This window comes from Lynx canadensis, chromosome C1, assembly GCF_007474595.2.
Source record: "Lynx canadensis isolate LIC74 chromosome C1, mLynCan4.pri.v2, whole genome shotgun sequence".
Lineage (NCBI taxonomy): Eukaryota > Metazoa > Chordata > Mammalia > Carnivora > Felidae > Lynx > Lynx canadensis.
The window spans coordinates 134,048,159-134,062,001 of record NC_044310.1 but is presented as its reverse complement, the minus strand read 5'-3'; the positions used below and the strand labels follow the sequence as shown (position 1 = coordinate 134,062,001).

Genomic DNA, 13,843 nt, shown 5'->3' with positions numbered 1-13,843 from the left:
TGAAGAGCTCTTACTTCAGTTTCAAAACCAAGTAGAAAATACGTTACAAACATACATACCACCCTAAAATGTACCCTCTTGCCTATAATTTACATATTAAACTTATTTGAGTTTTATTTCTGATAAGACATTCAATGCAATAAACTCACACATTTAAAAGGTACTTGCCATTTTCCTGGCAAATGTGAAAGCACTTGGAGAAACTGAAGGCTTTTCAGAAGCTGCCACAGCAGTGGTATAGTGACTGCTATACGCATCTGAGCTATTAAGATTTCTTTCCATTGAGTCATCATCCATAATTATCTGCCAGCTCTTTTTGACATTCTAATGTACCCTTCTCATTAGTGATACTAAAGAAATTAGAAAATGCTGCCCCATCAGGGGACTGTTTCCAGATCTAGCTTCTAGCCAACGAAAGCACATTTTGGCCAGGTCTCCATGAGTCCCAAAAAATAGATATTGAAGGAAGAGTTTGTGACTGAGTTCAGACTGTGTGATATTGAGACAATTCTCTTTTCACAGAAAGTGCTTTGGGGATGTTGATCTGCTAGGCATTAGACAGTTAAGAAGGCATAGCCTTTCCTGCTCCACCCTGGGTGCTCAATAAAGGCTGGCTGCATTCAAAGCTCAGGCCTTTCAGCCTGTTGGAAACATTACACAAAGGAGTAAAAACACTTTGAAAAGTGGCTGTGGCCCTGCAAAGTCCCTCCCAAGTGTCAGGAAGCTCACTTTTAAGATCCAAACTATCACACAGTTTTCCTGAACCTTGTTGTGAAGGACTTTATTCCAGACCTAGAAGATTAGACTGTTGAAAGAATTTGATGCATATTCTTGTGGGCAGATACACAGAGAACAATTTTAAAGGCCATAATCTCTCTTTCTGAATACTACTTCTCCTTGAAAGAGTTACGTGGAGTCATTTAACCATTAATCATTCATTTATTTTATGTAATTTTTCATAACTGATCAAAAACACTGATTTCATTGCTTTCTCTAAGTCTTTGTCTTTAATATGCTAAGAAAATAGACTTAAAGTACTAAATTTGACTGGGCCCGTATTTTTAAAAATTGGTTTAATGCTTTTCACTTAGTGAAAAGAAAAAAAAAAATCTCAGTAAGCGCTTTAAAAAATTCACAGTTAAAACTGAAACAAGCCCAAGAAGTGATTATATTTGCATAACTTGATCTGTATTTGGAAGAAAATTCCACTGAAGACAACAATGGAAGCTTATCAAATCAGAATTTCACATAGATTTTCCATAGCCCTACTAATGAATACTGACTCATTGGTCAGCTATGGTGGAAATTTAATGGAGCTCTAGGATAGGAAATGTACCCATCGGAGTGTGTTCAGTGGTTCCATTACATCAGTATGAAAACTGCATTAGGCATCCAGTTCTGCCGCTTTCTGAGACCAATGCTAGAGCACGGTAGTTGTTAATTCTTTAGCATTTTGATGGAGGCCAGACCATGCCCCTGAATTAAAACCCTTTTTGTTTTGCCACAGTCAGGAAAATTTGCACTTTATGTCCAAATTGGGATTGTTTGGTCTACTGATTTGGTTTTCTATTTTCTTCAAAGTGGTAGGCAATCTCCAACTGAATCCTCTCAAAGAAAATTATAATCTGTGGGGTGCATTCTAAGATACAAGTGAAGGTACTGATATATTATTATATGAAGTTGAATCTGTAGAGGACCCAATACTGTAAGTGGCCCTGAAAAGGATATCTTCAGAGTATAAGTCTGAGGTAAGCCTGGCTTAGAGTAGGTGCTAGTTCAACCCCCAAATGGGTACAATCAAAGAATTTTCCACTCTTGCTTCATAAAATTTTACCGTCTACAATTGGTTCAAAATGCCATATGCGTCTTGTGATAAGTTCCCCTGTTTAAAAATGGACTGAAATTGATAGGACAGACAGTTATTACAACCCATTTCAGTAATTCTCATGTTAACTATTGCTGAAAATATTGAGATCTGTTTTGCCCTGTTCTTAAGAAATGATTGTGTAATTAAATCACCTTTTGGCGCCCATGAAGATCCATCTTTTAATTTTGTTCTCAGAGTTTATTTTAGTTCATTTTCAAATTTCTCCTTACAGTCAATTTTTAAAATCTATCCATCCATCAGCTAGGAAATTGGAAAAGCAGGGAAAATAATGGCCTTAATGCATATGTTGTCTCGCTAGGAAAATAATACATTTTACTGTGTAATTTGTAAGTGATATCCAGTTATAGGACTATAGGTGTGCACCTGGACCGTCCAAGCACATGGTGACATGGGTTTATTCTGATGGGCTGCTAGGATACCCTATCTATTACATCACTGGTTCTATGTATCCACCCATCCTTTTTCATCTCTCTTGGCACCGTGACAATAATAACAACAGTAGTGAATAATAATAGCATTAATAACAGGAACATTTATGAACACTTAATTCCAGAAACTCTATTAAATGCTTTACATGGATTATCTCATTTATTTCTCCATGCCTGCTCAGTGATGGGTACAAGTATCCCCATTTAACAGATGAGGTATCTGATGATCAGAGAGGTCATGACTTGTTCAATGTCAATATCAGTGAGTGGTAGAACCCCGGTTTGAATTCTAATTAGTCAAATGCCAGACTCTACATTTTTCTATTGTGGTGGCTAGGATGGTCTAGAATATTTTGTTCTTTACTTTCGATATATTTGCAAAAGTACCTACTTATCTCAGTTTAGACTGAGCTTTTAGTTCTCCAGCCTCCAAATCCATAGATTTTCATGACATCGGTTTGTCTTGGACTTTTCTTCCTAGCGCTCACTTCAGACTATAATTAGGGTGATCAGATAACTTATTATCCAAATCAGGACACATCTAAGGGTGAAAAGAGCTGCTGGTATTAAACATTCTGGGACTGTAGGTGTGCACCTGGATTGTCCAGGCCCATGATGACATGGGTTCATTCTGATGAGCTGCTAGGATTTTCTTCTCTCTGCCCCTTGGTGCAGAGCCCACCTCTGCTGAGGGCAAAACTAAGTATTGTTTTCAATGGTTCTGTGCTGCAACCTTTATTTTCTCAGGACTAGTTTTGTGGACAATTGTTTTTTATCCCTCTGTTAGGCAGAGCATTCAATAAACAACCTAAAAAGAATAAAATATCCTAATATTTCTTTAGAGCTGAATAGCCATGGACACAGAGGCATATTCACTTATCACTGTTACAGTAAAAGCATAAAAAGGCCTATACCTTTAATAAGTCCCTTTTCTTGCAGAGTTTTCAGAGAAGGTCTTCGGGTGATAAACTTCTTTAATCTGCTTTTAACTCGGTTTTTGTCGCTTGTATCGGAAGCACTATGATGCAGTCTGAACACTAGAAATAAAAAAAAAAGCTTTCAGTAAATTTCTCCTTTATGATTATTACTTTATTCAAATATGAATAGAAAGCAGTAGTTACGGAACTACTGGAATTAATAGCTCAAGCCCTTCTGTTTAGACACTGCATACGAGTAAAAACTTGGCTGTATGAAAATATTAGCTGTGTTGCCACCTGAATGTGCAATGAGAATGTGGTTAGTTCTATATACTCACAATTTATTTTCACTTTCATTTCCTTATATTTAATATGATGACCTTTATCTGCATAATTCCACCTATTTGTATCTATACACAGAATTATAGTCAAAGAAAAATTCATCTACATTAAAGGGAAAACTCTTCAAATTGTTCATTTCAATCGATTATGATTATATACTGCTTGTAGGTAATTCAGGTGTTTTAAATGGTCCTGCCTGGGGCGCCTGGGTGGCGCAGTCGGTTAAGCGTCCGACTTCAGCCAGGTCACGATCTGGCGGTCCGTGAGTTCGAGCCCCGCGTCGGGCTCTGGGCTGATGGCTCAGAGCCTGGAGCCTGTTTCCGATTCTGTGTCTCCCTCTCTCTCTGCCCCTCCCCTGTTCATGCTCTGTCTCTCTCTGTCCCAAAAATAAATAAACGTTGAAAAAAAATTTAAGAAAAAAAAATAAAAAAAAATAAATGGTCCTGCCTGCCCAAATAATTTTGTCAATCTTCTTTTTTATGTTGACTCAAAGTGATTTCTTTTTCTGAAGGAAATATTTCTTATTTTTGTTATTAATGTGAAATTACCACCAGTTCTAGGTAAAATTCTGAAACAAATTTGTCTCAGCCTTCTTCAGTGTCTTCATTGATCCCCTATCCTCAGCTTCCTATTCTAAGCTCTATCTTCAAAGTTAGGTGTGCATCAAATTCATTCCTAGACAAATATTAGCTGAATGTTTACTGATCATCAGGCTCTGTGCTAAAAGGCTGTGAACTTCATGATGAGCATAACACTTAAGTTCTGGACCTTCATTAAGCATAGAGTCTAAGTACATTCAAGGTATCTTATTATTAATGACTGATTCATTTTCTCTTTAAGGTAATAGAACTTAACTGGGCCCTTCATTGTCTTAACCCAATTGTTGACGTAATGGAAGGACTTGGGATACTTTATTAGGTACATAGAGGCTCTTGTCCTTTCAAATCATATTTTAGAATAAATCAATCATTCAATTGGGTTAATAATAATATATCCAAAATGTATTGAGACCTTACTACATGCTTGATACTTTCCTAAGCATATAACATGATTTAACTTAATGTTACTGCAATGTAAGGTCCACGTGGGCAGAGATTTTATCTACTTTTGTAAATGTTGTTCACTAATGGGTCTCCAATACCTCAAACATTGTTCAGCATGTAAATGTAAATGTTCACTGAATATTTGTTGACTCAACTCTCACAATGAACTTTTGAAGTATGTAAAATGATTCTACCCATTTAGAGACAAGGAAGCTAAGGCAAAAAGGTTAAGTAACTTGTCCAAGGTCAAGTTTGGATATGGGACAAGTCTCATAAGATTTTTACCTGGTATTCTGCTAGGTGATGAAAAAATAAACAAACACAAACTGACCACCTAGTACATACATGGCAGGGCTGGAATTAACTGCTGTGAATGAAAATGCATATGGCCTATGTAATTCTCATATGGCATGGTGTGAAGTACAAGAGACTAAGGGATCTTAGAGGAGGAATTGACCTCAGATGATTTTGGAAAAACAGCAATTGCCATTAGAACCCACATAAACAATAATTGTTTTTATAGGGCCATAAGTATCAGGCATTAACCAACTCAAAATTGCATGATTGGAAGTCATTCTGGGCATCTTAATATACTATCTTTACATGATATCTTATCAGTTTTTATCTGGGTCAAGTCACTGCAGTGACCACCAGTCAGACATGCTGCTTCAACTGACAACTGTCTCAAAACCCCATGGTCTGGGTTCTAGTATCAGAGGCTGAAGAAACACTTAACGTCCTTCAGAAAAAAAATCTTTCTCAGGGTAGTTTTGGTCTCAAGTCTGCCTTTGAAGTAATAGGGCATAATCCATCCAAATTTTCACAGGTTATCAAAGGTAATATTTTCTATTTCTAGTCTCTCCTCAAAATCTTGTCACCTTCCATGACAGAATGCCAAGAAATACAGAATCAAAGGAGGCATTTTTATCTGCCTTTTTAGAACTAGTTAAAATGATGTGATTAGAAAGTATATAGAGTATAAAGGCAAGATTATGAAAATGTTTATATAGTGAGTTATATCTTTCAGAATCCTTTAGGTACTCTGGTGATACTATTCTTAATTTTACATATATAATATGTTTATGTTATATGTAGTTTTAAATATACAAAGTATAAAAATATTTAAAATATATTATATATTATATAAAAACATAAAATGTATTTATACATTTTATATTTTGTGTGTTTTATATATTTATATATGATATATATAAATATATATTTAAACAGATATATATGAATAAATGCATATTCTACTATATAGAAACATTTAATGCAAACATTTAAATAATTATGTGAATATATATTTATATATTTAATATATTTGCATTTGTAATATTATATATAAAATATATATTAAATGTCTATGAAATATATGCAAAATATTTCACATATAAACTGTAAAACATGTATATTGTTTTCTTTTTTTTGTTTGTTTTGTTTTGTTTTTAATCCCACCATCTGGCTCTACATGTGAAAAGCCATGTAAATCTGGCTCATACATGTATATGTAAGGTGTATTGTTTTTTCAAAGAACATGAAATAATATTTTTAAATGCTTTATCTTGTTTCCTTCTCACAAACACTGAGAAAGTAGCAGTCTTGGGTGTGATCACACTGGTTTTAACACAGCCAAACTCTCCAAAGTTGCCTCTAATGACTTTCCTAGAGACAGACTACAGCGTCCACTTCCATTTCCTGATGCCATAAATAATCATCCTCAGATGACAAGTCAAATTACAAGGCCTTTGCTATCATTCATTCCACTCATTTTGTTCTAGGAAGAGTAATGCAGAAGTTAAAGTCAATAGATGACTATAATATACAGCATACTTTTTATTAAGCAAATAACTTGAAAGCGCTATAAATACGAACTAAAAATGTAAAAAGCACATGGTTATAAAGCCAAGTCCATCATGGGGTCCCTGTAAACAGCAGTAAAAGTCTTTGAATATTGTGGTTTACAAATCTGATTTCAACAGCCAAACTTATAAAACAGTTTACGCTTTTCTGTTGTCAAGGGAGAAAAACTTGCCAAATTGTTCATTTTAAGTAAATACAACATCACCAATTAAGGAAGGCAAAATTTAAACACATGCCTATGATAATCAGGACATAGTTTGCTTCTGATTTCACTACTGATTTTAACAGAACAGTGTTCCTTCCATTTTCCCACAGCACCCAAGTGACCCCACACATACTTTTAGAAACTTGTAATCACACAGTGCAAATAAAAGGACACTTTACTGGAAAATACACAGTGTGGTACAATAATCCATCATTTATGAAAAATAGAATTCAGCCTTTTCTTTTTCCTCAGAGATTCAACTACTTTTTGAGGGTGAACTTTACTGCAATTTAAAGATTTATGTTAAGCCAATGAGCATTTTTTTTCCATTCCCATTTAAACTTTTTATTCAAAAATGAAAAGAGACTAAAGAGATATGAGTTTAAATTCTAAAGCATTTAATCTCATTTACAGAGGAATTGCTCTTAATTCTACATATTTTCATCTCCACAAAAAGTTAACCTGAATGGGATTCGCTTTCCAGGTATTTTAGAATTTACTTTTATTTCCTTTATACGTTCCTCTTTTTTCCATTGATGGGTGATCTTTTCTTTCAAGCCCAAAAGGAATATTTTTGAAAGCCTAAGAATTTTCAATAACAATATACAATTTAAGTCTCAACACGCAGGCCAAAGGCATTAGCTTTGAGCACCACTCTTAACCCACTGAGAGATTTAATTGCTGTTAAAGCTGCTCACACCAAAGAATAGTTAGAATCGAGGGATTTTATTATTATTATTATTATTATTATTATTATTTATTTGAGTGCAGTTGACACACAATCTTACATTACGTTAAGGTGTACAACATAGTGATTCAACTTCTGTATACGTATGCGACGCTCCCCCCAAGGACTGAGGGCTTTTTAAGTTTTATACCCAACATAGCATTAATGGTGTTAAAACCACCCTAGAGATGAAAAAGCTGATTGTAATGAGTGCCCTTTGTATATTTATTTTTTCAACTTTAGTAATGGGAGGAGGAATCAACCCGGTTTGGATGATGAACATTCGCTACCATTCTATTAAGGGATAAGAACCACAAAAGAAAACCCTCAAATTTTTCCGGAATCCAGTGTTTTAGATAATATGATCCAGAATTGTGCATCTGCCAGAACTTTTCTTTCTGGGGATCTTATTTTGAAATATCCCCCTTTCCTGCCAAACTGCTGTTTTCATGGTATTCCCATGTTACACTCACATGCTGTTATTATTTTTTTTATTTGGAAATACTGGAGAGCTAACATTTCAGAAATGTTGCTAAAGGAAATGCTATTACAAACAACTTTCTAGGCTTCTTGTCACTTGGTTAGCTTTTACATAGAGATCGACATCAGGTGTAGATAGTTGTGTTAGCATCTGAGACCTCCTGACACTTTGAGTCTGGGAGGATGTTCAGGGCAAAGCTGGTGGCAGTGAAGATCATTTTACCACTCTGAAGTGTCCAGGGAGGGAGATCAAGAAAGAAATGGCAAAATAAGGTTATATCAGGCTCTTAACCCCACGAGATTCCAAAACACTTCTCCAACCATCACATGGATTACATAACAAAGTACTGAATTGTCTCCACTCATATTTTCCAATCCGACTTCTTGTATTAGGAATTGCCCTGTTGTACCACTTATTAAATTACTGAAATAAGAATGCCTTACCCAAAGTTGATTGAAAAGAAAAATCAAGTTTTTAAAATTTCTTTCAGCCTCCTGCCTGATTCCTTTCATGAGGCTGTAGTATATACTGCTTTGCTCTCCAGCACACGCTTTTAGAGCTTGCAAAACTTTGCACGTAACTCCCTGTGTCAGAGTGGGAAGAAGGGGTAAGTTTGGGCTTAATATATATACTGTTGGTCATTTAATAGCTCTCTTTTTTTCACATGCTCAGTGTAAATAGAAGTCATATTTTCAATCCCCAACTTGTAGCCTGAGAAGCTAAATTATGAAACTTCAGGTGACTTGCTTGAAACACAAATCACGATTAAATCTGGAAATAACTGGAAGAGGGAATGCAGAACATTTTAACAGCAGTGCTTTGTTTTAACCACCTACTTCCCACGTAGATATTGTAGAAATACAAAATAAATGATCAGTTCAAAAAAGAAGGGTATGTGGACAATATCTACCAATGATTCGTATTTATGCTATCTACCCTTTTAAAGAGAAGTAAAAATTCATACAGTGAAAATCGTTTACTTTTAGACTAAATTGTCTAGTTTAAATGGTCAAATCTAACCATATTTTTACATTTTCAGTGTTGATAAAGAACTGGCAGTTAACTGTCATATCCCTGTCATTCAGCCATATGGAAATTCCACGACTGCTTTTCTCAGTAATAGATGTATCCATGTGTTCTACTTCTAATGCATTCATCTGTCTATGATGTAAATCTTCATTGCCTTTCATGTATAGGCCTAATATTTTTATTTTGCTGGTAATATATCTGACATGTCTAGGTCGATAATGTATTCCTATAGTTTGAGTCTGGATGTTTTGTTTAAACTCTATAGCATTTAGTATAGCTTTGAATTACTTAATGAATAACTTTGTTGATGATGATGATGATGATAATGATGATGATGCTAACTTCAGTTCTGTTGTGCAAATATTGAGTAATATTATCACAGATGTAATTTGCTTTCAGTTGTAAGCCTATCTGGTTTCTTTTTGTGAACCAGAGTTGAAAAAGATATTTGTTTCACAGGTTATGGAAATACTACATATTCAGAAAAAAAAAGGAAAGAAGAAAGAGAAAATATATGTAAATAGCAAAAACCTATCGTGTGTATAAAGACAAATGATACATTTTTTTCTTTAAATGGAATCAGATGCAGTTTAAGGTGTAAAGATTCAGATCATCCAGACATCTTTTATGACTTGATACAGTGTCAGTAAAACTTTGTTACTTGAGAGCTGTTCAAAACTTTGATAAATTTGTATATCAAGTAAGTGGTTACTGAGCTAAGGCAGTAGCTGATTTTGAAAGCGAAATTACTAAAAAAAGAAAAAATGGCACAGGGCAATAATCCAGACAAAGGGCGCTATGAAGTAAAAATATGCTTTCCATGAGAAAATATTATATATTAAATATAGGAATGGGTTCTCTCCTGGTGACAGAAAACAGGCCACAGCCAAATCAAATGAGAAGAGCCTTATAGATGAATATGAACATCAGAGAACAAAAATAAAAAAAAAACAACACAATGAGTTTTCAGGCATGACGATTCCACCACAGAGGTAACAGCATGGCAAGATTCTAAGAAATAATACTTGGGATTTATGTGGGGGGGGGAAGCCTAGCTGGAGAATGAAATGATATTCATATTTAAGTGTACAGGACAATTTCTTTTCTTTCTTTTTTTTTTTTTTTAATTTGAAAGAGAGAGAGCATGCACAAGGGAGAGAAAGGAAGAGACACAAGGGAAGAAAGAGAGAGAGAGAGAGAGAGAGAGAGAGAGAGAGAGAGAGAGAGAGAATCTTAAGCAGGCTCCATTCTCAGTATGGAGCCCAACAGGGGGCTTGACTGATACCACCCTGGGATAATGACCTGAGCCAAAATCAAGAGTCTGATGCTCAACCTATTGAGCCACCCAGGCACCCTGAATACTGGACAATTTCAATGCTGATTTTATATACTGACTCAGATACTAGACCGTGCTTAGCAGTATTTTAACTGGGTGGGTGGTATTTAAATCTGCCCTCCAGATAGACATAAATAGAGAGAGCTACCACTACATATTGTGTGTGCATATTTGTTTTTACCCTTGTGAAAATGTATTCTCAGAGGGTACAGAGGGGAGTAATAAATGACAACTTCGAAGCTTTTTTTTTTTTTAAATCTCTAACCTCCGGGCCTTATGGGTGATCAAGAATATGCTGCAATGTATCCTGAATTTTTCAAACACAAAAATTTGAAGGAGGACATAAAAATATATATTATAGACATAGGCAGTTTAAGAGAAGTCTTAAGCTAAATAATCAATATTCAAGAGGAAGTGGTGGGGTGAAGTATTTATTTAGATTGTAAAAAAAAGTTAAATTCATATATATGTATAAGATATATGTAATTTATAATTTTATAAGATATATAAATAAATACATATTTAACTTTTCTTCAATCTAAATATTGTAATATGTAATTTTTTAACGTGTATTTATTATTGAGAGACAGAGAGAGACAGAGCATGAGCATGGGAGGGGCAGAGAGAGGAGGAGACACAGAATCTGAAGCAGGCTCCAGGCTCTGAGACATCAGCACAGAGCCCGACACGGGGCTTGAACTCACAAACTGCGAGATCATGACCTGAGCTGAAGTCAGACGCTCAACCGACTGAGCCACCCAGGAGCCCCTAAATATTGTAATATATATAGTATTGATTCTTTTAAAGCATTCTCAATTTCCACTTTAACTGGGCAATTTGATCACCCTAATACCACTTATATTATTAATAATGACTCATTTTCTTAGAGTACTTACAATGTGCCAAGAAACTGCAGTAGGTATGTTACATCTCGTTTAGTCCTTATAACCATTCAATGTGGTGGGTTCTCTTATTGTTGCCCATTCTACAGGTTAGGAATCTGAGGTTCGGAGAGGTTAAGTCATATAGCAAATAAGTGCCAGAGCCAAAGTCAAGTGCAGGGCTGCCTGATTTCGGGCCCATGGGAACTTCTACCCTGCCCCGCTGCCTGCCTCTCCATCTGCTTGGTAATACTGTCAAAGTTCTAAGGACTTAGAGAGATGGCAATAGCCTCCCATGATAGTCAAGTACTTCCAGTACTTCCAACCTAAGGTTTTATCTGATGTGCTGAAACTGCTGGCTGAGATGATTCTAGGTGGTGCACATCACTGTAGACCTAAGAGGGAAAATGAGTTGCCTTAGGTGAGATTAGTGAATCACAGGACAGCAACAGAGCTGATGGCTGAATACTCTCTGGATTGCCCATCGGAACAGCTGATGATGGCATCTGGGTTGCACAGAGCCATAACCACCGTGAGTCACTCACCATGCTCCAGGTGGCTGTATGTAGCCAGACAAGAATGAATATGGAAGTAGAGATGCAGGGTGGGGATCGGAACCCCTGTTAAGTAAAAGGGCTAGCAACCCAGCCAGATCTCTCAGTTTTTCAGTCCTTGACTCCTGTCATCACTTAATCTTTTTCAAAGACAGACAGACATACATCTAGCCCGCAATAGTATGGGCACATGCACTCTCATCTATAAACTCCTTAGCACTTCCCTCATCCAAGTCAGGAAGTTTCATTCTTCTCTGTGCCCAACCAGAGTCTGCCTGTTTAATTCTGGGTTGGTACATAGGAGTAAAGCTTCAGGATCAGCATTTAGGAGGGAAAGCAGATAAGAACCACTAATCTATGGCCTCCTTCCAACGGCTAATGCTGCTTCTTTCAAAAAAAAATGTGCATTCATTCTCTTACTTTGAAGATTACAGGTGTTGGATTTTTAATTTGAATCTCAACTCTATCCCTTAACAGAAGTAAAATCTTATTCAAGAAGTGTAAGTTCTTTGTGTCTCTTTTTTCCTATCTGTTAAATGGGGCTGATAATATCCACACCAAGGACTGTTGTGTAAATTAAATGCCCCAATATACGCAAAACACCCAGTGCAATATCTAGTGTATCATAAGCATCTAATAAACACTAACTATTGTGAATTATGAGATTATTATCTATGTCTTATATTGCAATCATGACTGTAATAATCAGTAAGTGAACAGAACAATACCCTCCTCATCCTCCACCCCAGTGCTTCTCACGTTTTTCAACATTTACTGAGCATTTACTATGTATCAGGTATTATTAGATTATAACCTTAGCTGTTGCATAAATTCAATATATATGTTAATTTACATAAAATTAAAAATAATATAGATACAATTTTTGACTGCTACTTGGCTCTCAGTTAAAAAAATGTACTTGTATACAACCCCAAGAGTTTATCTGTGATTAATTTCTGCCAGGTAGAGTGTATTTCAAGACTTGGAACATGTGTTGAAATCATTGGGTTTTGAAGAACTATCCATTAAAGACTTTCTGAACTGTGACAATGGATATTGACAGTGCTTGTCAGACTAAACCACTATTGATTGGCTCACATCATGTGTATAGCAAAACCAATTTCTTTCAAGTGCTTCTTCCTAACTGAAATACATTATTGAGCCTTCCTCTCTGTTTATTATAACACCCAAGCTCATCGTATGTAACACATCTAGCAAAAAGGTTTCTCAATGAAGGAAGCAGCAAACTATAACACAGAGAGAAGTGAAGGCACTTAGCAATCCAAATAGTCTTGTACTGTAAGATGCTATTTCTCTGGAAAATATTGATCCCTTGTAGAGTCTTGTTTTTATTTTACAATCTTCCTGAATATGGAAAGATCACGGACTAACAGAGCTTTGCTATTGTTTAATGATCCTGTGACTCTCATGGTTTCTACCCCTGAATGAAACTATTTTAAGTATTGCGTGTATGTTTAAATGTGGGAAAGAAAGTGTTTATGTTGGGTCACTGCTACCCTGCCCACAAACACACAGCACCACACACACACACACACACACACACACACACACACACACCCAGGGTTGTGACTTTTCCCAAACTTTAGAATGTTTTCTCCAGTGAGTGATTCAGGCTGACTTTGGCCATATGCTATGTATTGTACAGTTTTATTATTAATTTGAATTTGCATTGTTCCTTTCTTCCCAAGAGGGCATATTTCTTACTAACATAATGCTTTTACATAACAAAGAGCAGTTCTCATAATACCCCATGAGTGGGAAGAGTTCCAGATTTATTTTTTTATTTGAAATTATTTTTATTAAAAAAAAACTAAAAACATACCTTCCACAAGGACTGACTGATCATATCTCATGCTTCCTGCAATGTCCTAAGAGCGTTGCTGGGCCCAAAGGAACTTTAGTTCTAGTTTTTACTTCTTAAGAAGCTCACAGTTTACTGTATGTAAATGCCTGGGGAAATCAGGGTAATCCTAAATTCTTAGCATAATTCTCAGGTTATTCCTAAAATTGCCACCCTTGTAAAAAATGATCCTTACAACTCACATGAGTCCCTCTGATGAAAAAACAGGCGAGATTTTGGTTAACTCCTCAAATGCTGAATTAAGTGTAGTATGGTGCTGCCTAAGTG

The 13,843-nt window shown here is 35.8% G+C and overlaps 1 protein-coding gene across 2 annotated transcripts in view; it reads right to left on the bottom strand.

The window, feature by feature from the left end:
- The window catches only part of ARHGAP15 (Rho GTPase activating protein 15), a 619,910-nt gene that overhangs the window by 261,239 nt on the left and 344,828 nt on the right, over positions 1-13,843 (bottom strand). For both annotated transcript variants that reach the window (XM_030327812.1, XM_030327811.1), the window contains exon 9: positions 3,231-3,353. In XM_030327812.1, coding sequence (XP_030183672.1) covers positions 3,231-3,353 — 123 coding nt within the window. The remainder of the gene's footprint in view (positions 1-3,230; positions 3,354-13,843) is intronic.